Source organism: Xyrauchen texanus, chromosome 38 (assembly GCF_025860055.1).
Source record: "Xyrauchen texanus isolate HMW12.3.18 chromosome 38, RBS_HiC_50CHRs, whole genome shotgun sequence".
Taxonomy (NCBI): Eukaryota; Metazoa; Chordata; class Actinopteri; order Cypriniformes; family Catostomidae; genus Xyrauchen; species Xyrauchen texanus.
This window is the reverse complement of record NC_068313.1, coordinates 21,119,598-21,147,237: the sequence shown is the minus strand read 5'-3', so window position 1 is coordinate 21,147,237 and position 27,640 is coordinate 21,119,598. Positions and strand designations below refer to the sequence as shown.

General features: G+C 38.3%; 1 protein-coding gene across 2 annotated transcripts; it reads left to right on the top strand.

Annotated features, from left to right (window-relative positions):
• The first annotated feature begins 1,640 nt into the window (after positions 1 to 1,640).
• LOC127632082 (zinc finger CCCH domain-containing protein 4-like) lies at positions 1,641 to 16,720 on the top strand. 2 transcript variants are annotated; one of them, XM_052110559.1, is made up of 14 exons: positions 1,641 to 1,907; positions 5,169 to 5,400; positions 5,516 to 5,623; positions 6,045 to 6,276; positions 6,533 to 6,681; positions 6,816 to 6,912; positions 7,015 to 7,151; positions 7,249 to 7,350; positions 7,515 to 7,626; positions 7,761 to 7,870; positions 7,965 to 8,395; positions 8,753 to 9,087; positions 9,519 to 9,635; positions 12,974 to 16,720. In XM_052110559.1, the coding sequence occupies exons 1-14, from the start codon at positions 1,828 to 1,830 to the stop codon at positions 14,590 to 14,592; spliced, it is 3,861 nt and encodes a 1,286-aa protein (XP_051966519.1). In that variant the 5' UTR covers positions 1,641 to 1,827; the 3' UTR covers positions 14,593 to 16,720. The 2 variants fall into 2 exon arrangements, with proteins under 2 accessions (XP_051966519.1, XP_051966518.1); XM_052110558.1 differs by having other exon boundaries at positions 9,393 to 9,635.
• Positions 16,721 to 27,640: the final 10,920 nt, after the last annotated feature.

Genomic DNA, 27,640 nt, shown 5'->3' with positions numbered 1-27,640 from the left:
TCCAGTATGCCATAGCTAGTTTCTCTCTTCTTAAATACAGTGGCATTTCTGATATTTCCACCTGTAATACTGCAATTGGTGTAGTTTTAACTGCTCCTATATGAAATGTTGTCCTCTTCGCATTCTGCTTTAATGTACATCCATATACAATTTACAAAAGCATATTGCTTTTATAACATGAAATTGAGCTCAATAAACTGCATTTCAAAGAACAGAGTGTCTGCTTTATTTAATTGATTACAGAGGTCTGTTTGATTCTAATTTTTATGGGAGTCAATGGTGCATTAGCGATTAAACTCAAAGAACATAAGATCATAATAATTTGAGTTTTACTGTGAAAAGAAAATATGATGTGAACTAACCATTTCTAAACCTTCCAATGAGATAAAATAGGACACAAACTGTTCATGTTCTTTTTTTTATTTTATTTTTTAATAATTGTTGATGATGGGGGCCTGGGTTGCTCAGTGAGTATTGACGCTGAGTACCACCCCTGGAATCTTTAGTTCGAATTCAGGGCATGCTGATTGAATTCAGCCAGGTCTCCAATGCAACAAAATTGGCCAAGTTGCTAGGGAGGGTAGAGTCACATGGGGTAACCTCCTTGTGGTCACGATTAGTTGTTTTTGCTCTCAATGGGGCACATGGTAAGTTGTGCGTGGATCACGGAGAGTAGCATGAGCCTCCACATGCTGTGAGTCTCCATGGTGTGCAAATGAGCCACATGATAAAATGCGAGGATTGTTGGTATCAGAAGCGGAGGCAACTGAGACTTGTCCTCCACCACCCATATTGAGGTGAGTAACTGTGCCACCATGAGGACCTACTAAGTAGTGGGAATTGGGCATTCCAAATTGGGAGAAAAGGGGATACCTTTTTTTTATTAATTGTTAGTGATTTTCAGTGGTATGCTTTTAGAGATGCTGACGTTTCAGTAAGGGATACATCTTTCATTTGACATACCCTGTTGCTCCACAGGTTAAAAACACAATCCAATTTAGGATTTATCAGGTGATTTTTCTAGAAAACTTTTCAGTTTGAGATGGATATGTGGCTTCTGCTCTTCCTTTATTGACACTTTTTCTCCAATGGGATTTTACTTCTAAATTGTGTGAGGATATGCTTACCTTGCTGTCACTCACATTTGATGATATTTCTCCCACTGTCAATACAATACAATATTTATTTTTTTCAAGAGCAATTTGAATCCCCAAATTTCTGACATAGTAAAAAATATATTTTTGTTGTTGAAATATCACATTCACAGATGAACATGGACAAATGTTAACCTTTTTTAATTCATTTATTTTTGATTTTTTTTTAGATCTATAGAGTTATATTCTTATATTCATATGAATGTCTTCATTCATCTCAAATTTCGTTTTTAATCATACATGTTTTCCTTTCTGTCATAGAGACACACATGTTTATATCCCTGGCCTTTAAACACCATAATTGAGAAGCAGTAGCTCGAGTAATACTACTAATACTGCACATCAGTGCTAAAGCATCATTTTTGATGCGTTGTTGTTTCTGTTTTCGGGACCCGATCAGTCATTTCCATGACTGACGTCATCTCGCACAGCCCCGCCTTTTCTCCTCGGAGAAGAAGCGTCGCCATTTTAAGAGAATGAGTTTCATTTCACATCGCAACTGTAGGACGGAGAACCTCAGGAACGTTTTCAACCTGTTTCTCTTTTAAACTGTTAGTGGGGAATTGACTACTATGAACTGAATCTCTTCCTAAAGCCAATCAACAAGTAGATCAAAGTCAAGTAACGCATAAGACAGTTGATTTTTTGCACTGAATGTATTACGTTAGAGGAAATGGCTGTGGAAAGCATGACTGTCCATCCAAACTCCCCAACAGCCAACCACGAACACAACAGCCTTCTCACTGACGAAAGGTCGAGTAATATCATCATATTTCTATCCAACTATTGATTTGTCCTTTGCTTTTTACAAACACAAAAAGCATGGGCATTTTGCTTTTTTTTCTCAAAGGGATTAAAGTCGCCTTTTCTGGGAAACGTACAGAGGTAACGAAACGCCATCTTGAAACGTTACACAGCGCAATCTGGAAGCTCATACCCGAAATCAGGACAAACACACAAATTTGCATTTTCGTTCACTTTTCGAATCTTTTCAAGTGATCGAAGACCAAGTGACCACCACTACGCGTAAACTTTGGTCCAGTAATACGTTTCATCACAGATAAAGGAAAAAAACTGACAAAAGTAAAATAGGAGTAAATAGCATTATTTGTTATTATTTAAAAAAAATATACGATTTCGTTCCAGACGCAAACTGTATGTACTGTAACATGTTGAAAAAAAATAGCGGAACAGGTCAAATTCCTCCCTCGGTGACACAGTTAGGAATATAAAGCTTTTCCCTGCGAGGCCTAGAGCGAGCAGTGCTAACATTAGCCTGTGGACTGCCATTGAAATATAACACAAACACGCCATGCAGAAGCTAATGATTAGCTGCGAGCTAGTCGTGTTTACAACTTGCCCGCTTATTAACCCGCAATTAATGTATTTAGTTGTCGTTGACTAAAATTGTTCAGTACGACGACGTGGTATTAATCATATCGCGTGTTATTTATTGTAAGGAATCTTAATTTGTCATTTGTTTAGCACTTAGCCTTTGTGCTGAAGGAACCCGCTAGCTACGCATTCGTATTTATTGGAGACGTCACTGAATTATCAGCCATGCCTTTTTATTTATTTTGGTGTTTTTGCCTTATCGAGTTTTGTGTAAAAATCAAAAGCATTTTGTAGACATTATATAATCATACTTCTGTATAGTAAATCCTGGGATTTGTTACTATTAATAGTTAAATTACACAGTGTGTTTAATTATCAGAAGTCTATTTTAAAACGAATGTAAAACCCGATTTTACAAGGTAGAAAGTAGTGTCATTATTAGTAAGGTTCAGTTGTTGACAGGAAAAAATACGTAGGGTGGAAATTAGGGTAATTAAGTTATGGCTCAACCAGATAACGTTATTAATAGTCCGTTTCTTAGCACACAGCAGCGTTTGTTTTGAGCTTACTAGCAGTTTTGCTGATTGTCTTCAGTGACAGTTCAAGTTTTGTTCTCACATACATCCCTCATGAACCTGTGCTTTATCCAATGTCTCAGAAGCATTCAAGGTCTTACCAAAACATGAAGCAAATCACAAAGGTGCTTAAACATACCACCATTGTCTGCAAGTTTAGTGTCTTTTTGGCCCAAAATGAAATACCTCTCACCTCCCTTCAAAATCAATTAGACAGTCATAATGTTGAAAATAGTATTACACAGTAGGCCTAAGTATGTACTGTTTACATTGCAAACATTTTTTTAAAGGCCATACTTAATACTTTTAATGTGCTTGAATTTGGGCCTGACAGCTATTGAGAGTGAAGAGTTATCATTGCATGAGTTTGTCACTTAATGCTCAGGATACTCCTAGTGAACAAACTTTGTTAGTAACGATTTGTTTAAGGATAGAGGTGGTAGTCGAATGATTCAACACTGCATGACTTAGCAATTGTTAAGTGATATTGCGTTAAAATGCCTAGGTTGCTTTTCTTAGCTGTCATTTATCCTCACATAGATAAGTAATACAAGTGTTATAAAAAATTCTGCATATAAAAGTTTGTGTCCCTCAAAAGAACCATTATTTTTTCAGTTCCTTGTCGGACTACCTTGTTTTGGGTTTTCAGTATGTTCTGTAACTCAAAGGTGTGAAAGACTACAACTCTAAGACATCAAATTGAAAGTATTTGCTGTTGAAAACCTTTAAGTCAGTTGTATGTCTAGCCTTTGGATACAGAAAAGAGAGACCCCCACAGTTAGGTAATACTGAAAATTAAGCATTTCTTTATCACAGTGTGTTATAAATGGTTATAGAGAGAACAGCGAAGAGGAAGAGTCCTTTTTTAATGGGAGTTTGTAACTCACGTAGTGATAATTCAAGATTTTATTCTTTCTTTAATACTTCAAAGGCATAATTAACTGTTTAGAGGGGGCAGATGTCAAGCAAGCTTAGCTTTTTCATTTCTGATAAGGCAGCAAGAGAATGCAATATCTGGCTCACACAGTCTATTTCAAACAAAGTTTTTACCTTTATATTTTGAATGGTAAAAGGCTCAAAACTTTGAAAGAGTCCTGAGAAATGCCCCCTTATAATGTAACATTTATAGTTCAGTAGAATTAGTTTTACCACCTTGGAATGGATGGATTACATCATTGGATTAATCTTTATTGATACAAATCATGCTCCCCAGCACAATTTCACTATTGACTGTTGAATAGCGTTTGACTGGTGCCAGTGAAGCCTTCCTTGTGCTAGTTACGGAGTCAGAAGCACATTTAATTATTTTTAGTTTACTTATAGTGCTTGAAATGTGTCTCACTCTCAGTTTAGTTCATTTGATTGCACCCATGCACATGTCAGAAGTTGCAGTGTTGTGTTTTTATAGGTCAAAGTTGAGGGATTGGGCAATAATGTATTGTCACCTTGTGAAAGTGCAGCAGTGATTCTCTTACACTGTGTTAAATGGCAACTTCTTATTTCTAGAGGTGAGTTTCAAAATGTTTGAAGTCACCTAAATAATTATGTCCAGTGTATTATGTCCTCATCAACATTGTATAATTAGATCTGCTTACAACAGGGTGGCTGTATAATCACATTGTTTAATTGTTTTCATCAAAGCCCAAGTGAGTAGTGAACATTTCACACCCCTAGTTTGGTGCTTAAAGTGATAAAATTACAGTATTTCATCATTGAGTCTGTAGATCTCTCTTTCTGCTCAGTTCTACCCTAACAGTTTGTCTATACTATAGGCTGAATGTTAGAAGAGAAGATACTGTTAAGCCAAGTAAATATGATTGGTTGTCTATGACGCCATGACATTTGTATACTGGATTAATAGTGCTGTCAGCCATTTCTGAATTAAGAATGTAGGCCCACTTCTGTAACAACTTATAGAGTGTTCTGCACATTATTTGACTACATGGTGTGGTTGGGCTGGTCTCACTTTGTATTAATTACCCATTATTACTTTGTTTTAGCACAGTTGCAACTTCCAACTTATCTAGAAATGACCTCTGTGCAAGTAATCTATTTTAATAAACCAAGAGTTAATAAGAGTGTTTGAATGGTAATTGTCAAACAGGCAAGAAGATGGGGAACTGGAGGAAGGTGAGCTGGAGGATGATGGTGGAGAGGCAGAGGTGCCCAGAGGTGAGGGACATGAGCACCAGGATAAGCCTCGCCGAAGCAAGGAGCGCCATGCAAGTGAATCAGATGATGAAAAGTCGCATCGGCGCAAGAGGAAGAGAAAGAGGGAGAGAGAGCGAGAAAAAGAGAAAAGGAGGGCCAAGAAAAAGCACAAATCAAAGCACAAGGTCATTGTTTATGCATATGTATTCATTATGTAAAAACATTACATAGCATAGATACAAAGACGTATATACTTTTACTTTTAATATCACTTTCTCAAATGTATTTTGTGTAATGCAGCGACATGCGTCCTCCAGCGATGACCACTCAGACTACAGTGGCGAGTCAGATTACAGTCCCAGTGAAAAGAGGAAGTACAGGGAATACAGTCCTCAATATCCTCCCACTGTAAGTAAAACATTTTGAAGTTTCGATCAAAGTGCAGCTTTTATTTTAAGATGAAGCTTGTTACTTTTTCAGTGCTGAAATGCTTTCTCGTTTCCCAGCTTAATATGCAGAGAGAACAATACGTCAGCCATTTATAGGTTAATTTTCTGTGGCACTATGAAAATTCTTCTGTTTGTTTTGAGTGACACATCTCATGAAACACACCAACATTGACTCGACCAATGGCGTGAATTGGTGGCTGGGTTCACTGCAGACTGGAGGCGTATTCAGAAAGATGTTTTCAAAATAATTTTTATTTTTGCAATTCTGTTTGGTGCTGCAGAAATGGCACACTTCCGCTTTAAAGTAACACTACAACAAATGCCTAAACTTGCCAGCCAGCCAATCAGATCAGATTTTAATTGCAGCCTATATTTTGTAGTCTCAAGGAGGTTACCCTCCTGCTCCCTCTGGTCATGGAGGCCCCATGCCAAAGAAAGGCAGCTATATGAAGATGGACAAACAAGGCTATGGCGGCTATGATGACTATGATGAGGATAACTATGAAGGTGAAGTAGATGAGGAGATGGGTGATGAGGACTATGTTGACTTCGCCAAGGAACTGAACCAGTACCGCAAGGCCAAAGAGGGTGGAGGTGGTCCACGTGGTAGAGGTAGCTGTTTATTTCAATGCAAATTTAATAATATGAGCAGAGTAGTTTTGATGACAGCTTGAATGATCTTGGCTGATTTATATGATGCACATCACAAGCAGTGCTATATATTTGCAAATACTTAAAGTGTCCCAAGTCATCTGAAATGTTCACTGTCTGCTTCCTTCACTCTCTGCCTTTAAGAATTGTTAACACCGGAGTGTCAGAGTCAGTGTCATTACAGATATCTCTGCTGACTCTCGTTTCTATTACTCAGGTGGTAAAAACCGCATGAAGAACCAGCGAGGCCGTGGCAGAGGAGGAATGAGGGGACGTGGTGGGAGAGGAGGAAGTAGAGGACGGGGACGGGGTAAACTGGGAGGAGACAATGATGATGGGGATGGCATGTTTGGAGAAGACATGGAGGTGGGTAATTTACAAATACCAATGAACTTAGTAAGCATACCCTTTTCCTGTCATTATTACGGTCACTTTTCACACAAACTACTCATAATTGATTTGTCCTTGACTTACACTTAAACATGCACGTTTTTTTACAGTATGGAGATGATGACTATGAAAACATGGGAGATGAAGACTATGATGACTACTCAAAAGAACTGAACCAGTACAGGAAATCAAAGGACAGAGGGCGTGGTGAGTTCTACTTAACCATAGGATTCCTGAATCTTGAGTGCCATGTTTGACAAATATTTGAATGTTTGTAATCTAAGTTAACTTTTTTTTAATGTTATTCAGGTGGAAAAGGTGGAAGAGGACGTGGGAGGGGCAAAGGAGGTCGAGGTATGAACCGTGGTAGAGGGAGAAATAGAGGGAGGGGCCGTGGAGGAGACCAGTGTCCTGATGAAGACAACAGTGGAGAAATGGACATGGGGGTAAAACAGTTTACCAGATCATCCACCCAGCACAGAATTAATCAATCAGCTGAACATTATATTTAATTGGAAATTTTTGGTTCTCTGACTGTTTTAGGATGGAACTGGAGGCCAGAGGAGGAACGAGCCAGAGAAACATGTGCCAGACAAAAAGGGCAAAGCCATCTGTAAATACTATATTGAGGGCCGCTGTACATGGGTAAGCACAGTCATTCAGCTTTGGAATTCACAATTTATGTGTTTAATTAGAACAGCAGGCTTATTTTAAATTGTCTGTCTTATGTGATTTTACATCATTTTCTTTGCCTTATTTGATATCAAAAGGAGCATTCTCTGTACTAATTGCTCTCAATTGATTATTAGGGTGACCACTGTAACTTCAGTCATGACATTGAGCTGCCTAAGAAGAAAGAACTCTGCAAGTTCTACATCACTGGCTTCTGTGCACGAGCGGAAAATTGTCCTTACATGCATGATATCCTTTCGGTCATCTTGCTTGCTGATATTGTCATGCCTTGTCTAATTCAAGTGCTCTTCAATGGAACAGGTGGAAGTCTTAAAGGAGTAAGAGTATTCATGTGTCTAAATAATTCCTTGACTCAACTGCACGTGATTTCCCTTGCAAGCTATTTCACACCACAGGGAACTGTGTGAATGGTGAGGAGTGCATGTTCTCCCATGACTCCCTAACAGAAGATACTCAAGAGCTCCTGGATAAGGTGACATCACAGCTTTTTAAATGTAGTTGCAGCTTCATGTCATTGTTGGTTTCCACTCTGAGTAACACCACTTCTTTTTCTTTTTTTAATGAAGATGTTGGCGGAGGATGCAGAAGCTGGTGCAGAGGATGAGAAAGAGGTGGAGGAACTGAAAAAACAAGGCATCAACCCTCTACCAAAACCACCTCCTGGTGTTGGTCTTCTCCCAACTCCTCCCAGAGCTAACCAAGGCGATCCCTCCACACCCATGGACTTTGGGATGCCTGGACCCACACATGGTAATATGCCGTCCAGTGGACCACCGGAGTTGGGCTCTGTTCTTGGTCCTGGAGTTGGGCACTGCCCAGGTCCTCCTCCCCCCTGCCTAGATGGAAATGCCTTCCAAGGGCCACCAAACCTCAACGGTCCTCCACCACCAATGGGTCCACCACCTTCTTGTGGAGGAAATGCTGGGAAGAAGATCCCCTCTTTGTTTGAGATTGTAGTGAAGCCCACTGGACAGCTGGCACAAAAGCTGGGTGTCAGGTTAGCTTTATTATTCTTTCTGGCAAGTCATATTGCTTTAATGGGATAGTAAACAAAACATTTAAAATTCTGTCATAATTCACTTTTGCTGTTCCAAATGTGTATGGCATTCTTTCTTATATGGAACACAAAGGGTGATGTATGTTAGCCCCAGTCACTTTCATTGTATGGAATAAAAAGTGCAATGAAAGTGATGGGGGACTGAGGCTTGATAACATATCCTTTTGAGTTCCACAGAAGAAAAAAAACATGGGTTTGAAACCATATTAGTGTGAGTACAGGATTTTAAATTTGGTGGAACTAACTCTCAAAAACTAGCACATACAGACAACACTAATAAATATGTACTCTTTACAGAGGACCAGGTCCTGGTACTGCTGTTGCAGGTGCTGCAGGGCCTCAGGGCCCGCCTACAGGTCCACCAGGTATGCCTCCACCCCGCTTCCCTGGTGCACCACCACCACCAGGACACATGGGTCCAGGCGGTCATCATGATATGCCTCCTATGGGTCCATCCACCATGAATCAGGGCCCTCCACCAATGGCAGGACCGCCAATGAACTATGGACAGGGAGAAGGACCACCAAACCAGGGAATGATGTCTCCAGGGGGTGGATCTTCTGGTACCAACTTTTATGAAAACTTCTACCAGCAACAACAAGTCATGGCAATAGATGGAGGTGGAAGAGATGGTGAGTTCAAATTTTTAGCTAGATTCTGTTACATACTTCATGTTGTATTGTAACTTCAGTTTTGTAACTGTGCTTCACTCTGCATTTACATATACATTTATAAATTTGGTTGACACGGTTATTTAAAGAGAGAGTAGGTTTACGATGTAGGCATACATTTTATTACATATCATTACATGCATCAAACCCAAAGCATATCAATTTGAGCTACTTCAACATCACTCTGCTGTGTTTTGTCCCCATAGTCTGTTCTATTTCTGAAACCTGTGATTAGTATTCAGCCCATTTCTTTCCTCCTGGTTCAGGTGACAACTTTCAAGGAGTTGTTTGTGGGAACTTCATTAATCAGTCATCTGGGAACCAGAACTCTGGTAGTGTAGAGGGGCCAGCTAATGTAGGCCAGTCTAATCAGTCTGGGATTGTTGTGCCAGATTTCCTGCCCCCAGCACAGCGTGTTCTGTTTATGAGACTCCAGCAGAAACAGCAGGATGATGAGGAGAGAGCCAGGAGACAGGCTGAAGGAGGAGGAACTGAGAGGGAGAATGAAGGTACTATTGAACTGCTTTGTTACCTGCACTGGGAGCATTTACTACAATATTATAATGCAGGGTTTCCCAAATGGTTCTGTTTATGATTAGAAATTGCAATGCTGAATTAAGAAAATATATTTATATATATATATTAGGGATGTTGATTTAACACGTTAATTCAGTGCGATTCATTTTCTAAAAAAATAACGCAATTAATCGCACTCCCCCCGGACCGTAATAAGGAAGATTCCTGAGAAATGCAAGCTTGTAGTACCACCTGTTTACTCCAGAGGGCAGTAAGTGAAACTTCAGCTTTATGGGCAACATGCAGTTTATACAGTGAACAAAACAACCCTTCAGCAGACACAACACAAACATGCGTTACGTTCTTGTGTTCAAAAAACTTGATGGAGCGCAAATCCGAACTAAGAGATCTCAAGATGTGTTCTGTATTAAACTATATTTATCTTGATACAGTGACCTAAAAATGTATGTTTATGACGTAACACACCCGAGATGCTACACAAGCATGTCTGACGCAGGTGTAGATTGACGGGCTCTTAAACAAGCCCTCATAATAAATCTCGAACTGATTGAAAAATTCACTTGCTGTGAACTGTATGCATTTTATTCAAAAGCTGCTTTTTGTATTGTCTTATCAATGATTAACTCTTCTGCCACAAGAATGTAATGCATTTTAATTATCTGAATATTTTTTATTAAATGTATGTGTGTGTGTGTGTGTGTGTGTGTGTGTGTGTGTGTGTATGTATGTATATATATATATATATATATATATATATATATATATATATATATATATATATATAATATATTTAAAGATAACTATGTATAATTATTTCATCCTATATTGAATTATTGTTATATGAGGGCTTTCTCAACAAATATTTGTATATGCAATTAAATGCGATTAATTAATCGGGACACCATGTAATTAATTCGATTAAAATATAATATAATATATATATACATATACATATATACATATATACATATACATATACATATATACATATACATATACATATACATATACATATATACACACAGTATCTCACAAAAGTGAGGACACCCCTCACATGTTTGTAAATATTTGATTACATCTTTTCATGTGACAACACTGAAGAAATTACACTTTGCTACAATGTAAAATAGTGAGTGTACAGCTTGTATAACAGTGTAAATTTGCTGTCCCCTCAAAATAACTCAAGACACAGCCATTAATGTCTAAACCGCTGGCAACAAAAGTGGGTACACCCCTAAGTGAAAATGTCCAAAGTGTAAAGATTTTGTGTGGCCACCATTATTTTCCAGCACTGCTTTAACCCTCTTGGGCATGGAGTTCACCAGAGCTTCACAGGTTGCCACTGGAGTCCTCTTCCACTCCTCCATGACGACATCACAGAGCTGGTGGATGTTAGAGACCTTGTGCTCCTCCACCTTCCATTTGAGGATGCCCCACAGATGCTCAATAGGGTTTAGGTCTGGAGACATGCTTGGCCAGTCCATCACCTTCAACCTCAGCATCTTTAGCAAGGCAGTGGTAGTCTTGGAGGTGTGTTTGGGGTCGTTATCATGCTGGAATTCTGCCCTGTGGCCCAGTCTCCAAAAGGAGAGGATCATGCTCTGCTTCAGTATGTCACAGTACATGTTGGCATTCATGGTTCCCTCAATGAACTGTAGCTCCCCAGTGCCGGCAGCACTCATGCAGCCCCAGACCATGACACTCCCACCACCATGCTTGACTGTAGGCAAGACACTCTTGTCTTTGTACTCCTCACCTGGTTTCCGCCACACAAACTTGACACCATCTGAACCAAATAAGTTTATCTTGGTCTCATCAGACCACCTGACATGGTTCCAGTAATCCATGTCCTTAGTCTGCTTGTCTTCATCAAACTGTTTGCAGGCTTTCTTGTGCATCATCTTTAGAAGAGGCTTCCTTGTGGGATGACAGTCATTCAGACCAATTTGATGCAGTATGCGGCATATGGTCTGAGCACTGACAGGCTGACCCACCACCCCTTCAACTTCTGCTGCAATGCTGGCAGCACTCATACGTCTATTTCCCAAAGACATCCTCTGGATATGACGCTGAGCACGTGCACTCAACTTCTTTGATCGACCATGGCGAGGCCTGTTCTGAGTGGAACCTGTCCTGTTAAACCGCTGTATGGTCTTGGCCACCGTGCTGCAGCTCAGTGTCAAGGTCTTGGCCATCTTTATGTAGAGAAACAATTCTTTTTTTTTGGACCTCAGATAGTTCTTTGCCATGAGGTGCCATGTTGAACTTCCAGTGACCAGTATGAATGAGTGTGAGAGAGACGACACCAAATTGAACACACCTGCTCCCAATTCACACCTGAGACCTTGTAACACTAACGATTCACATGACATCGGGGAGGGAAAATGGCTAATTGGGCCCAATTTGGACATTTTCACTTGTACTCACTTTTGTTGTCAGCGGTTTAGACATTAATGGCTCTGTGTTGAGTTATTTTGAAATGTACACTGTTATACAAGCTGTACACCCACTACTTTACATTGTAGCAAAGTGTCATTTCTTCAGTGTTGTCACATGAAAAGATAGAATCAAATATTTACAAAAATGTGAGGGGTGTACTCACTTTTGTGAGATACTGTGTATATATATATATATATAGATATATATATATATATATAATGGTTAAAAAAATTACATTCATTGACAGTTAATGATGGAAACAACATTAAGATTAACATGCAATGATGTTGTAAAACTCATATATATACAAAGGTTAACAATACTTAAACCATCAGGAGTAAAAAAAAAAGAAAAGAAATTGGGAACCCCTGTCATAACCTATAGAATTTTTGTGGCAACAATATGCATAACCTTTATAGAGGAATGTGCCCTTTTTATTGAAGTTCTCTACAAGGAAAGCTTAGTTTGATTTATATAAAAGTTTTAAATACTAATAGCTGAGATACTGTATATACAAGGAAAGCTTAGTTTGATTTATATAAAAGTTTTAAATACTAATAGCTGAGATATTTAAAGGGCTGACTTAAAAATGTATATGTTTCCAAGGCTATTTCTGGGAAGGAAAGGACTCTTCTCAGAGCTTGACACTGCTCAAGACCTCATAATACTGTAAACATCCTCTGGCATGGGATTGTGCAATCTTACCTCACAAATATCTTTTCTTTCCACTAGATGGTGCTTTCTTAGCACTGAGTGTAACTAAGGCTGTTGTTTTGAAAAAAATAATTTTACTACCAGAAAAGGGAAATTTTAGATATAGTTATGAATGTGTTCATTGTTCATTGTCTCTTACATTTATTTTCATTTATAGGAGATTCAGCAAACTGGTATTCCAGTGAAGATGAGGATGGTGGTGGCAGTGTCACTTCCATTCTCAAAACTTTACGACAGCAAACCAAAACTCAAGGCCCCCCCAAGCCAGACGCAGCTTCTAGTGACCCTCGTCTGCAAAAGTCTCAGACTGCACAGGCACCCAGCCGACCAGCAGACCCCAGGCTTGCACGAGACCCTCGTCTCTCCCGAAACACAGACTCTTCTCAGGCATCTGAGGCCAGTTCTTCATCCCTATCTCCTTCCACTCCTTCAGATCCTCGTTTTGGGCGGCATGCAGCCACACATCCCCCTAAACCTGAGCCCCCGCTTGTGTACAAACCCCCGCCGCTGACTGCCCCGGCCAGCAATGAGGAAGAGGAGGGTGAGAGGATGCTGAGGGACAAGCCCGTGCCCATCCCTCTGGACCCTTTAATGGGCATGGCTTTGCGTGATCCCCGCTCCCAACTACAGCAGTTCAGCCACATCAAAAAGGATGTAGTCCTAAACAAGCCTTCTTTCTCCAAGGCTGTACTGTGGAGTCCTGAAGACCTCATCCCTATCCCCATTCCCAAACAGGACTTGCTCCCACTGCCTCCTGGTATCCCTCCAGTAACAGCCATAAACAACCGGCTGTCTCGCACACCGCCCCAGCACCACTCAACCCTGCCCTCTATGCTGCCTCCACCTTCTCTTCCTCCTGAGCAGTCTAATCAGGCCTCCTCTTCCCTCCCAGACTTCGAGCTGCTCTCCCGCATCCTCAAAACTGTCAACGCCACTTCATCCAGCCCTGCACAAAGTGCTTCTACGGGAATCTCCTCACCTCCGTCCATCTCTGCTGAGAAGCCTGTTGACCCCCGTATGGCCCGAAAAGCCCCTGCTGACCCCAGGCTCCAGCCCCAGAAATCTGCCCTTAAGTCCACCTCAGAGCCACCTGCCCCTCAAGTCTCGCCCCCTGTTGCCGCCTCATCTCCATCCTCCACCCCCACTATCGCACCATATGACCCTAGGCTGCTGTCAGCAGGAGGGTCGGTTCGAGTTGTTGGAAGTGGGAATGTAGGTAGTGGCAGCGGCAGCAGTGTATTGAGTGGCATTAGTCTGTATGACCCACGAAATCAGGGCTCAGACAAGGCAGAGAGCTTGGGGACCACTAGAAACACTAGTCCTCCCCCTGAGCCCAAGTCAAGTGAAAGTACAGCAGCTTCAGCTAAACCCAAGTCTAAAGAGCCACTATTTATACGGAAGTCAGCACTGGACCAGCCCGAACCCGAGAAGAACACAACGGAGCAGACTACCGACCGCTACAACAGCTACAACCGCCCTCGACCCAAACCTTCGCCCTCACCCAATTCAGGGTCTGTAGCTGGGGCACCTGCTTCAGGTGGTCCATCCACAGCTGGTCAAGGCCCTGCTGGCACTTCAGAACAGCCAGCTGGGGTCCACAACCTGCCCGTGTCCACATTGTTCACTGTGGTAAAGCAGGCCAGCAAACCCAGCGGCACTGGGAGCCCGTTTGGTGGCAATAGCCCCGCCCAGCCTGACGCAGCTGAACAGGACAATGCATCTCTAAAAGACGTTTTCAAAGGCTTTGACCCCACGGCCTCACCATTTTGCCAGTGAACTCTGCTCTGTTGCTGTGTCGTTGTGAACTGCTTTAGGACTGTAGTGTGCGGTCTCACATATACTTGACATTCAAAGAGACTCATCCCTGCCAGGTCACATACCACACCACAGTATTTCCATATAGATTTCTATTTGGACAGTTGGGATTGGAAGAGTTTATGTCTGTACTAATGATAAGGGGAGATGAAAACTAAATGTCTATTTTAAAACCAGATGAGAGATTTTTAAATAAATGTTCATTTTTAGGACCTCTATGAATACATACATCAAGACACACTTGCATACGTACGTTTTGGCGTTGTGAAAGACACATTTTCATCAGTCTATACCAAACAGTTTTTTTTGGATTATGACCCATTAATCCCACCCCATTATCCATCTTGAATTTAACCATAAGTGGCCAGTGTGATTGACAGGTGACTTTAACCTTACTCCATCTGATCAGCATGGCAGCGGGGAATATTCTTTCACTGCCTCTCCCTCTGCGTCCTGCAGTGGAACTGAACTAAATGCTAGGGTATACTTTGTTTTTCCATGTGCTAAATCTTGTGTATGGTTGCGAATTCTATCCTTTCGAATTATACTTCTTTGACCATGAGCCCATAAGGATGCTTCGACAAATAGACTCTGTGACTGCATCGTGGTACTCTTCAGTGAAGTTGAACACAGGCACGTGTGCAGACACAAACAATCCAGAAGGACTGTGTGAAATATGACATTTACATCATGTGCCCTTTGCGCCACACATAGTGACACTCAATCAACCGAAGTATACTTTGGCCTTAAGTCACGTAGTTGCTCACCATCACTTTTCATTTGTTCCTCACAAGTGATTAAGATCCTTTTAAGAAATTTGATCTCCAGTTACCTCTATCTGTTTAGTCTAGTTAACTCTTTCATGTCTGTTTGGATGTCCTTGTATTTCTAATGTTTCAAATATGTTTAGTTTGTATACCGCTCCACTTAAAGGGATAGTTCACCCAAAACATTCTTTCATAATTTACTCACTCTCATGCCATACCAGATGTGTATGACTTGCATCTGCTGAACACACATTTTTTTAGAAGAATTTCTCAGCTCTGTAGGACCATGCAATGCTTGTGAATGGGTGCCACATTTTTGAAGCTTCAAAATCCACTTAAGAGCAACATAAAAGTAATCCAGATGACTCTGGTGGTTAAATCCATATCTTCAGAAGCGATGTAATGGGGTGGGTGAAAAACAGATCCATATTTATACACTGTTTTACTATAATTTCTCCTCCCTGCCTAGTCAATCTCATCTCTTTCATATTCTCCTCCAGTTTTTGACAATTCACATTCTTCATGCATATCACCTCTTACTGGGCATGGAGGAGAATTTATCATAAAAATTACTTTAATATTGATCTCTTTCTCATCCACATCTATCATATCATGTCTAAACACATGGACTTAACCACTGGAGTCATGTGCATTACTTTATGTACTTCAAAATGTTGGCACCCATTGACTTGCATTGTGAGGAGCTACAGAGCTGAAATATTGTCCTAAAAATCTTCTTTTGATTCTGCAAAAAAAAAAACCTCACACATCTGGGATTGCATGAGGGTGAGTAAAACATGAGAGAATTTTCATTTTTGGGTGAACTATCCCTTTAACAAAATTTTCATCTGAGACCCCTCATTGTTAGTGTTTGTGTTACATATGAGATCATTTTAATTTATTTTTTTTATACTTAAGCGGTCTGTTCTTTTTCTTTGACATGTGGCTCTCAAATTGAGCCATTTTATGAATGTAAATATAAATATATATATATCTATATATACATACATTAGTGTATAGTGCATATAATTCCCATCTAGTTTGTAAATGAACTTGGCTTGTGCTGATGGAAAATATATCATGTCATTCTTTAGTTCTCTCACAGGAAGAATCTAGCTCATTCACTCTTTCCCTGAAACAGGTGGTATGTCACACGGACTGCTCAGAAATATTGTTTTTTTGTTTCTTTGGGTTGCCTCTGCAAAATTACGGCTTTGTATATTGAAAAGTGTCCATATTTGACAAAAGGTAACATTTTGTAACCATTTATTGTAGGTGGAGTTGTGAAGTATTTAATAAAGGCAATACCAGATTGAAAACGAGCGGGGACTCAAAGGGTGAATCAGTGACTGTTGTATTATGATATTTGTCTCCTGTCTGTCTGTTTTGAACATGATGTGAGTCATTTCCTTTAGATTCTAGGTCTTGGACACTCCTAACTTAACTCCATTAATAAAAGAACAAAAGTTTCACATATTCATTAAAATCACAGAGAAACTTTTAATATTTTTATTTTGGATGTATTTAAATAAATGTTGATAGGTGCAATGTAGGTTACATAAACATATCTTCATTTTTTTTCCAACACTGAAGTTTATCCCTACTGCCACCTAAGAAATTCAGTAGTGTTGAAATAGCGTACTTTTGTTTGTCATAACAAAACTGTGTTGTCATTTGCCATTATGTTGAACTACCCTTAAATGTGAAACCACAGAAAAAGATCTTATTTGACTGTTTTACATTTAGTCTGTGGTATGTTTCTATACAGCGTACTACCACACCCTGCTGTTTTTTTTATGACTGGAGTGGCAACTGTGTTGCTCTTTGGCAGGGGAAACTGGCTTTGATTAAATGAAGGCTAAATTTGCTAAAAAGTTTGCCCAATGCGTTTGTTTTAAACTGCGTTCAAAGCTATACTCTACAGCTGCATGTCACAGGCTTGTCCCATTAACACTTATGGAAACTTTACAACAATGCTTCATTGTTAAATATTATTACTTCTAATTCTCTTAAATGCAAGAATTAAATTGAGAGAAGGCTGTATATATATATATATATATATATATATATATATATATATATATATTAGTATCCCTGATGTTATTGCAGCTGATATAGGTCATGCAATGATGCCTTGATTTCTTTAACAGTGTAAGCAACAATGTGGTTTTAACTCCGTATGAGATCTAAAATAGGGCACCAAATATTCAAAGAAACTCTTGTCCACAGATGCTTTTTACCTTAACAACCTTTTTTTTTTAATCAATTATTGCTTTAGACATCTTATGATATTTAAGGATTGTTCCAGGTTCAATACAAGGTAAGCTCAATTGACAATATCTGTGGCGTAAATATTGATTGGCACATAAAAAAATATAAAAATGATTAAAGAGCAAAAATCAAGGTTATGGCATTTACAATTGAAGTGAATGGGTCAGTTCATAACATTAAAATACACAGTTTCAATGTTATAGCTACAAGATGTAAATATACATATTAACATGATTTTTAGTGTAATAAAATCAAGGATTTAACGGTGTTACTGTGTTTACCAGATTACAGGGTTTAACCAGCCTTACGTTGTCATGACAATGAAGTTAGATAAGGTTATTAAGTGATTTTATAACAATACAATCATTTAAAGGAATAATCTGGGTTTAAAACAAGTTAAGCTCAATTGAAAGCATTTCTGGCTTAATGTTGAGTGGCACAGAAAATAGTTTCAAATCATCCCTCTGCTTTAAAAAAAAGCAAAAAGCACAGTGAGCTACTTACTATGGAAGTGAATTGGGCCAATTTAAGGCAGAAATTTGAAGCTTATAATTTAAAAAAGCACTTGCATTTATTCTTCTGTTAATCATGTATTATTTGAGCTGTAAATTTGTTTTAATTGTACTTTTTACAGTGGTTTAGGGTTTGATGACATTACATCGTCATGGCAATGAAGTTGTAAAATTGGCTATAACTTTATACAGAAAAGGTTAGTAAGTGATTTTACAACACTAAAATGTTAACATGCATATTGTTTTTGTCTTGTGGCTAAACTTTTGAAAATGTGAGTATTGTATTTTAACTTAAAAAATGGCCTTCATTCACTTCCATTGTAAGTGCCTCACTGTAACCAAGATTTTTGCTTTTTTTTTAAAGGTCGTCATAATACATTTTTGTGTTAAGATATATTATGCCTCAAATAGTGGTGGTGGCGGCGAAGTGGACTAAAGCACATAACTGGTAATCAGAAGGTCGCTGGTTCGATCCCCACAGCCACCACCATTGTGTCCTCAAGCAAGACACTTAACTCCAGGTTGCTCCGTGGGGATTGTCCCTGTAATAAGTTCACTGTAAGTGGCTTTGGATAAAAGTGTCTGCCAAATGCATAAATGTAAATGTAAATGCTGAAGATTGAGCTTAACTTGTATTGAACCTGAAATATTCCTTTTACACATATTATATTTACGTCTTGTAGGTATTCTTAAATAATGTGTATTCTTTCACTTCCGTGTAAGTGACTTACTGTAATAGTGATTTGTTTGGGACAGGCGAAAGATCAAAATAATCTTTGTGATAATCAACTTTATGCCACAAATTAACTTGCATTGAACCTGGAACATTCCTAAATAAGTAATTGCATTTTTATTTAAATTAATTGAAATGTAGTTTAATATTGTTGTACATTTTTATATGAAAGTATTTTTTAATATAATTAAATGTATAGGACTTTAAGTTACATACATTAAAAGTGAAGGTTTCTACAATCCGGTTCACAACTAATACTGACTCACAGTTAAATTGATGTGGAAAACAAAACATCAGGGAAAACCAACAATGAAAATGTTTTACAGTGAGCCTATTTCATAGTTTAACTTTAAATGTAACCCCCACCCCAAGGACTTTTTTAGGAGATTTAGTCATACTACGTGTCATGTTTGCGATTCCCGTGTGGTCATAACTACAACCTTCTCTTTGGTCCCTCCACCCTATTTCCTGCCCTCTTTGAGGAATTCCACCCAGTGCTTTTTCCTGGGAAGACTGATCTGAGCCAGGCACTGCAGTAGGAACGAGATGTCTATTCAAGAGACCTCAAAAACAAAATGTACTTCCTTTAGAATGGGACATTCAGTCACTCACTGAGAGGAGTCTTCCTTTTTGCTCAAAACACTTTCTTCCGAATTCAAATACACACTGACGTGGATGAAGAGGAAATAATATATTAAAATAGATTGTTATTTAAAGATATGCTTTGGTCATGATGGGATAAAAACTGTCTGGAATAATACAACTGTTTTGCTTTAATAATATACCACGCTCTGTTTTGTGATTAAGCAACTTTTTTAATCAGGTCATGTAAATGTACATTCATTCTTCCCACAGTTGTCAGATTGAAATGATGGACATGCTAATCTACACAATGTTATTTATTTGGTCATGTATAACTACAGTAAGCAACTTTAATTTTTAACTGTGTGTCTGTGTGTAAAGAGCTCTTTAATGATAATTACTGCCCCATTTCAAATGTATTGAGTTCCCACAGCAGCCTCTCGGTCCTCTGGGAGCTATCTGCACTAAATGGGTCATACGGTCTGTTTATTTCTTTTCGTGCTGAGCTGTGCCTTTTCCCAAGTCTACTCTCATTAAATTGTAGTACTACATCACACCGATTTTGTGACCTGTCAATGAAACTGAAGCGTTGAGCTCTGTTCAGTGAACTGTGTTTAAATGGATAGTTCACCCAAAAATGAAAATTCTGTCATTATTTACTCACCCTCATGTTGCTCAAACCCCATTTAACTTTCTTTCTTCTGTGGAACACAAAAGGAGATATCAGACAGTATATTAGCCTTATTCACCATTCACTTTCACTGTAAAGAATGTATATCAACGTTTTCATGTTTGAAGGAACTGTCCCTTTAAGACAAATGTGTGATTCTCACAAAAATGGTAAATATAATATTCTGGTCATATTTATCCTCAAATTAATACAAAAATCTGAAATAAAATTTAGCATTAAGAAAATGAAGCCTACATTTAACCATTAAGATTGCATTGTGACTTGATTTTCAGTACACTTAAGCACATTTTACCCCCCAATTCCCAGTAATGCATAATTCATTTTTATGATTCCCATTAAGTGAGACTAAAAGGCAGTACAAAGGGAGTACTACAATGATGAATAAATACTTTACAAATAAATATAATACAATTTAATCTTTTTCCACATTACACGGTAATACGAATATTATAATGACCATCTTGATTTCTCCTTGCAGTAATGAGAATTGGTGGGTAAAATGTGTAATAATGTCACAATGTAAAAATTCTTAATAACACTGTAAAAATAGACTTTTTCCTAGAAACAAAATACCACTTTTTCTTTTTTCTTTTTTCTTTTTTTATGAGTAAAACAGGACCAGGACTTTTTTTGACAGGTTTTGCCAGTATCACCCAAAAACTATATTTCCCCCCCATTCCTCTCTTTGTACTATTTCAGTGCTTTAATTGGTATTGTGTTCTTGTCTTGTTATTCACTGCTCACATTGCCAGCAATGACAAAATAGACAATAGAAAATGAAAACATGCAATATGAATGTACTCTTGCTTTGGAAATATCTGACCACATAGAAACAATCTAGTTAAAAGTGTTTATTGTCCATTCATTTGTGTCGTGAATGTTTGTGGCAGGCTGACACTTTTACAACATCTTCCATCTTTCTATTAAAAATGTTTCTATTCCAAGTAACACTTCATCATCTGTCACTGTACGATGATTAACGTCTTTATCAATAACTTTATCAATAACTGTCGTGTACACAATATAACAATATTAAATGTTAATCTAGCCTACAGAACACAATAAAGACCATTATAAACTGAAGAGTCACATGATGTCTATGTCCTATTTATTTTACAGCAACTTATAGGCATATCTGTGGAGTCCCAACATTAGTAGTACAGTAAAGCACCTTAAAGGGATAGTTCACCCAAAAATGAAAATTCTGCTATCATTTACTCACCCTCATGTTGCTCAAAACCCATATGACTGACTTTCCTCTCTGAAACATAAACAGAGATGTTAATCAGAATGACAGTCTCAGCTATCATTGCACAATTTTCCAACCAAGAAAAGGAATGGTGAATGAGGCTAACAAATGGTCTGGTATCTTCTTTTGTGTTTCACTTAAGAAAGAAAATAATTTGGGGTTGGAATAACACGAGGGTGAGTAAATGATGACAGAATTATCATTTCTGGGCGAATTATTCCTTTAACAGAGTAACAGATATCTGAGACCAATGTGGTTTTCAAGTGGAATTATAGGCTTTTTTTTATTTCAGCTTTGTGTGTCATCCTCCCAGCATGTGTTCTGACAGGCCTTTATGCTGGACACTGTGAAAACACTCAGAGCACTAATGCAAACCACATGTTGCGTCTCTAAATTCCAAGAAATCCTACTAGTTAGGTCACTTAGCTAGTCAATTGTCCTACAAAATCTGTCTCTCAATTTGCATTCCACACAAAGTGCCTGTTCATACAATATGAACAGTAACATCTTTGATGGATTGACGACTTGCTGGGGCTCTACAGAAGGGGTGCTGGTTGATCTCGGGGTGCACATTTTGGCCTTCTGCATCACAGCTGACCAGCAACTGAACCAGAAGTGCTGATGTTAGGATTAGAGCCACAATGATTAATTCAACCAAAAGAACAGACATTAAAGACATTCATAGTCCTTCCCAGAAATGAGACAGTAGGAGGACAGTTTTAATCCTCAGATTTGTGCGATATTCTGTGAACTGGGTGTTTGTAATGGGTATACAGTATGTGACCCTGCCACACTGAAAAAAGTTTCCCCAACTGCACAAAATGTCATCAAATATTTAATGCTATTATAATTTTTCTGTGGGAGGAGAGTTGGGAATTTCTAGGTCAGTGAATCATAACTTTCTAGGATTTTTTTTTCATCACACAAATAATGAGGCATTATGGACTAGTGGCTCATCATAGTATGAATCACACTCAGTGAAATAATGCTGAAATTTACAGGAAACACTCAGAAATGGACTTTCTCCAATACACAAAACTCTGCATCTATGATTGAGCGATTGTAAATAAAATGGGTAAGACTGAGTGTTTCGAATGTGTTAAAGTTGTAAATGTCAATTCTAATACTGTTGGAAGTCTGATAATAAGTCCAGAGGCATTTATATTAACATTAACTAGAGCCTAAACCCACAGAGTCATAAAACTGTTTTAGTGCCTGGTCTCAGAAGGCTTTTTATGCATATTTGTAGTCTAAGGTCAACTTGGAACATAGTCTTAGTGAAACTGCATGGACTGTGAACAAATGTTTTTAATTTAAAGAAATTTTATTGCAGTGGATAAAAAGTAATCTTCTGAACATTAAAAAAGATTTTAAATACACTAAACAGATAAAATTGACTTCAATTTTGATCTGTTTCTCACCCACACCTATCATATCACTTCTGAAGATAAAGATTTAACAACTGGAGTCATATTGATTACTTTTATACTGCCTTTATGTGCTTTTTGGATCTTTAAAGTTCTGGCCACGGTGGCCACCATTGCACGACTTGCATTGAATGGACCTACAGAGCTGAAATATTCTTCTAAAAATCTTTGCTTGTGTTCAGCAGACAAATGAAATTCATAAATATTTGGGAGAGGGTGAGTCAATTATGAGAGAATTTGATTGCTTATTATCAGACTTAATGCTATTCCTTTAACAAACACTAATGATTAACAAATCAGTTGGCTGATTTCATGTCACAGGACATATTGGTGTGAAAGTGGTCTGAAATGAATGACAAGAGGTTAAACTGAATTAATACATCAAATGAATCAAAATCATGATCATGTTTAGAGACTGTGATGGCAAGATGTACAGTAGAAAAGTTTTATTTTGGTCTGTTCTCATCCAAGACCGATTGGATTGCTTCTGAAGACATGGATTAATCCACTGGAGTGTTATGGATTGCTTTTATGCTGACATTATGTGCTTTTTTGGAGCTTCAAAGTTTTGATCACCATTCACTTGAATTGTATGGACATACAGAGCTGGTATAGCCTATTGTTCTAAAAATCTTTGTTTGTGTTCAGCAGAAGAAAGTCATACAAATATTGGATGAGGTGGTTTTCATTTTTGGGTGAACGCTGTCCGTATCCTCAGGGAGTAAGTAAAGTTCCCAAAATCCATATCGTTTCTATTTCAGTGCTTAGTTCAGAACAATAAAGAGTAGTAGGCACAGACAGTATAGTTTGTGCAATCTCGACTCAGACTTTTCCCACCCTACTCTTGTCAAAGATTTCCTCATTCACGAGCATCCTGCACGCACGCCTCGTCCCTCCCTGCCGTTCTTGAGCAGTTCGTCACCCTCCGCTTCAGCGCACTTAAGAGGTTTATACCTGCCCCACCGAGAGCGCGCGCAGAGCACAGCTTATCCACTAACACCCTGGAATAACCTACCTGGACAAGCGAGATATTTTGTTTTCTCAAGTGTCAATGGAAATGCAAGGCAAGTACAAAAATGATGTGTTCTTTAGTTTTGTGTATTGTAATTTAACCATTTCAACTTCTTAAATTTAAAGTCAAATGTTGAGGTTTACTGTATTGAATCATAGTCATGTAGCCTAGATATTTTTTTAAATGATTGACATTGTCATGCTTGAGGCAGACTTTCAGTTTGAAATTTGTGTCGTTAACAAACTTTTTTCATTACCTAAAATTAGATATGCTAATTGTCCATCGTGAGAAAGATTTGTCTCGCGCTTTATTCACTCTATTGGGAAAATAATTACTGATGTAGACCTAAGTTATTCTTCAGGGTCATGCTTTTGTAGAATCTAGTGGCTATACATCAATCAAGATGCCACACATACATATTGTTGTCTTATTTAGCTTTACTGTAAAAATAAAGTAAATGTATGCTGTTTTATGTGTAATAACGTAGAAATAAACTGATACAGATTTCCTAGTCCAAAACTTTCTAAATGGCACAGTGGGAAGACTACAGTTGCATCTATGAAAAAGCAATGACACCATGTGGTTTACTAGGGAAATCCGGGAATTGGCTGATCTCAAGGACTAACAGTGTTTAGCGATTACATAATAGATGTGTGTTGCTGGAACGGAAAACTGGTCCAAGAGATTTTCTCAAATTCACGAGTATGGATTCATAAGTTATGTACGAAAGTTGCTCTTTATGAATTTCTTGTGAGAAAAACGGCTTGCAAAACTAAATATAGAAATATAATTGTATCGCCTCCCCATCCTGTTTTTTTTGTTTGTTGCCAACTTTTCCCAGTTGCGTCACGTGCCAGTAAATCTCAGCAACTGGCTCTGATGATAAAACCATATGGCCCTCCGACAGAAACAACAACAGAAATGCAAGGTTTGAAGGGTTACTTTTTATGTAATCCGTTACATTTCCCAGATGACTTAAAATTTAATGTAATCAATAACATAATCCAATTACATAAATGTGAAAGTAATCATTTTTCTTTTCGTTGCTTTTGGATTACCACAAGGCCACATAGGTAAATCAAGTCAAGATAAAATCTGTATGATCTCTAAAATGTTAAATTATGCCTTGAATGATAACAGAACATGTTTGAGTAATATTATGAGTACTGTTGTAGTTGTTATTATATCTAAGGAAAATAAACATGGACACGGCACCCTACCAAGAAAACAGAAAATGAGCTGTTAATGTTGAAAACTCCGTATTTTTTTCTCCCCACTTTGGAATGCCTAATTCCCAATGTGCACTAAGTCCTCGTGGTGGTGTAGTAGTGACTCGCCTCAATCCGGGTGGCGGAGGATGAATTTCAGTTGCCTCCGCATCTGAGATGTCAATCTGCACATATTATCACATGGTTTGTTGAGCGCATTTCTGTGGAGACATAGTGCGTGTGGAGGCTTCACGCTATTCCCCGCGGCATCCATACACAACTCATCACGCGCCACACTGAGAGCGAGAACCACATTATAGAGACCATGAGGAGGTTACCCCATGTGACTCTACCCTCCATAGCAACCGAGCCAATTTGGTTGCTTAGGAGACCTGGCTGGAGTCACTCAGCACAACCTGGATATGAACTCACGACTCCAGGAGTGGTAGTCAGCGTCTTTACTTGCTGAGCTACCCAGGCCCACTGAACATTAATGTTGTTTCGCTATTCTCTTTTAAAGAGCGAATAATGTCGAAATTTCCAAGAAAATAATGTATGTTTTTCCATGGCCATCGCGATGATGCAGCTGTTTGCCTCAAGAGCACAGTGCTGATGTAAGACAGGTGTTATTTGTGCATGCGACAGTAGGAGGCACTCCTGATTCAAGTGAGTCATGAGGGAGAACCTGAAGATTACAGTTACCTATTTTTGTACCCTGATTATCAAACGCTGATACAAGTAATCTGTTACTCCTTTAGTAATGTTTTCTTTGTATCTGGATTCGCAGTGCATGTATATGTAGAAATGATACATAGTTGTTCAAAATTTCTTCATTCAGAGAATGCGACATCCACAACTGTGTGATGCAGCAGTTTTCTTCAGGATCAAAGCACATGTTTCATTTTTTGGGGACAACATGAAGTGGTGTATTTCCAAACATTTACTGTGATAAACTCTTAAAAAAGTATCGATTTGATACAGTAAAAAGTATTAAAATTAACCAGTTATAACTGGATATCAGCATTTAAATCCGGAACAATTGAAAATCACTTTGTTCTGGTTTTCGTTCCTTGAACCGTTTTTAGTCCCTGAATTTAACATACCAATATGTTTGAGCTTCATGTCATTGTACCTCTCTGGCTAGCAGAGGTTCTACTTTGCCCTGTTTTTTTTTAATAAAAACTTGATTTGAAAACGAGATTTAACCCTTTTGAAGAAATTAAATGTGAATTAGATTGCACATTTCAAAGACGAAGAAATAACAAAGATGATTATATTCAGGGTTCAATACAAGTTAAGCTCAATCGACAGCATTTGTGGCATAATAATGATTACCACAAAAATTTCTACTCGTCCCTTCTTTTCTTTAAAAAAAAGGCAAAAATCCAGTGAGGCATTTACAATGGAAGTGAATGGGGACCAATCTGTAAATGTTAAAATACTCACTCGTTTCGTAAGTAGAGCCACAAGACATAAACAATATGTGTGTAAACCTGATTGTATTGTGATAAAACCACTTACTAACCTTTTCTGTGTAAAGTTAAACAAATTGTAGTACTTTGTTTCCAATACGATGTAATATAAACCCTAAAATGACTGTAAAAATGACAGTTTAAACAACTTTACAGCTCAAATAATACATGAGATTTAACAGAAGTTCTTTTATACATTTATAATCTTCACATTTATGCCTTTAAACCCTCCAAAAATGCCATTATAAGTGCCTCACTGTAACCTAGAGTTTTGCTTCTTCTTTTTAAAGAAAAGGAGGGACGAGTATAGAAATACATTTTTGTTGTAATCAACATTATGCCACAAATGCTGTTGACTATTGAACCCGCAATAGTCCTTTAACAGTTTGTATTAAATATTTTAAAAATGTAATTAGACAAGAAAACATGTTAGGTATTTAAGACCATAGATAAACCTGGAGTCAGATATTAGGTTTCACAGTCTTCTGGGGCAGGGCTCTGTTTGTGTAATGAAGTTGTTGAGCAACTTGGTCTCATTGTTAAAAAGCCACAGACATGTCTATATGTCAAGTTAATAAATAAAACAGTGCTGTTATTGCATTATGTTCAGTACAGTTTTCCAAATGCTGTGCAATCTTCCCACTACATTAAAATGTTGACTATAATAGCATTTGCCAGTGTGGATCTAATTGAATTTAGTTCAAACGAAATCTTAGAACAACAGTATGTGGGACTATAAAGAAAGTAATCTCTTTCTCAACTTCTAAATATCTGGGGCTATTTCATTAAGCATATAGTACATAAAAATATACACACAACTAACTTCTTTGTTATTACACCTTTTGAAACACATTTTAGACTGTGTGGAATTTTGAGGAGGGTGTAATTTATAGGAAAGCCACTAGAAAGATCTGAGAGAAAAATTTAAATCACCTCTCAGGGAAGAAGAAAAACAGAGTTGTTTACTTTGTCTTCGCTCTCTCTCTCTCTGTGTGTGTGTGTGTGTGTGTGTGTGTGCGTTATATGCTACAAACCAGTCTCTCTCAGGTTATAAGTCTTTCTTGTTCTCTTTGTTTCTTAGATCT

Excerpts from the sequence above, each read along its gene's own strand:
- LOC127632082 (XM_052110558.1), top strand. The coding sequence starts at position 1,828 with ATGGCTGTGGAAAGCATGACTGTCCATCCAAACTCCCCAACAGCCAAC. Across the intron at positions 7,351-7,514 it reads TTGAGGGCCGCTGTACATGG|GGTGACCACTGTAACTTCAG; the intron begins GTAAGCACAGTC and ends ATTGATTATTAG. Across the intron at positions 9,088-9,392 it reads AGATGGAGGTGGAAGAGATG|GTGACAACTTTCAAGGAGTT; the intron begins GTGAGTTCAAAT and ends CTCCTGGTTCAG.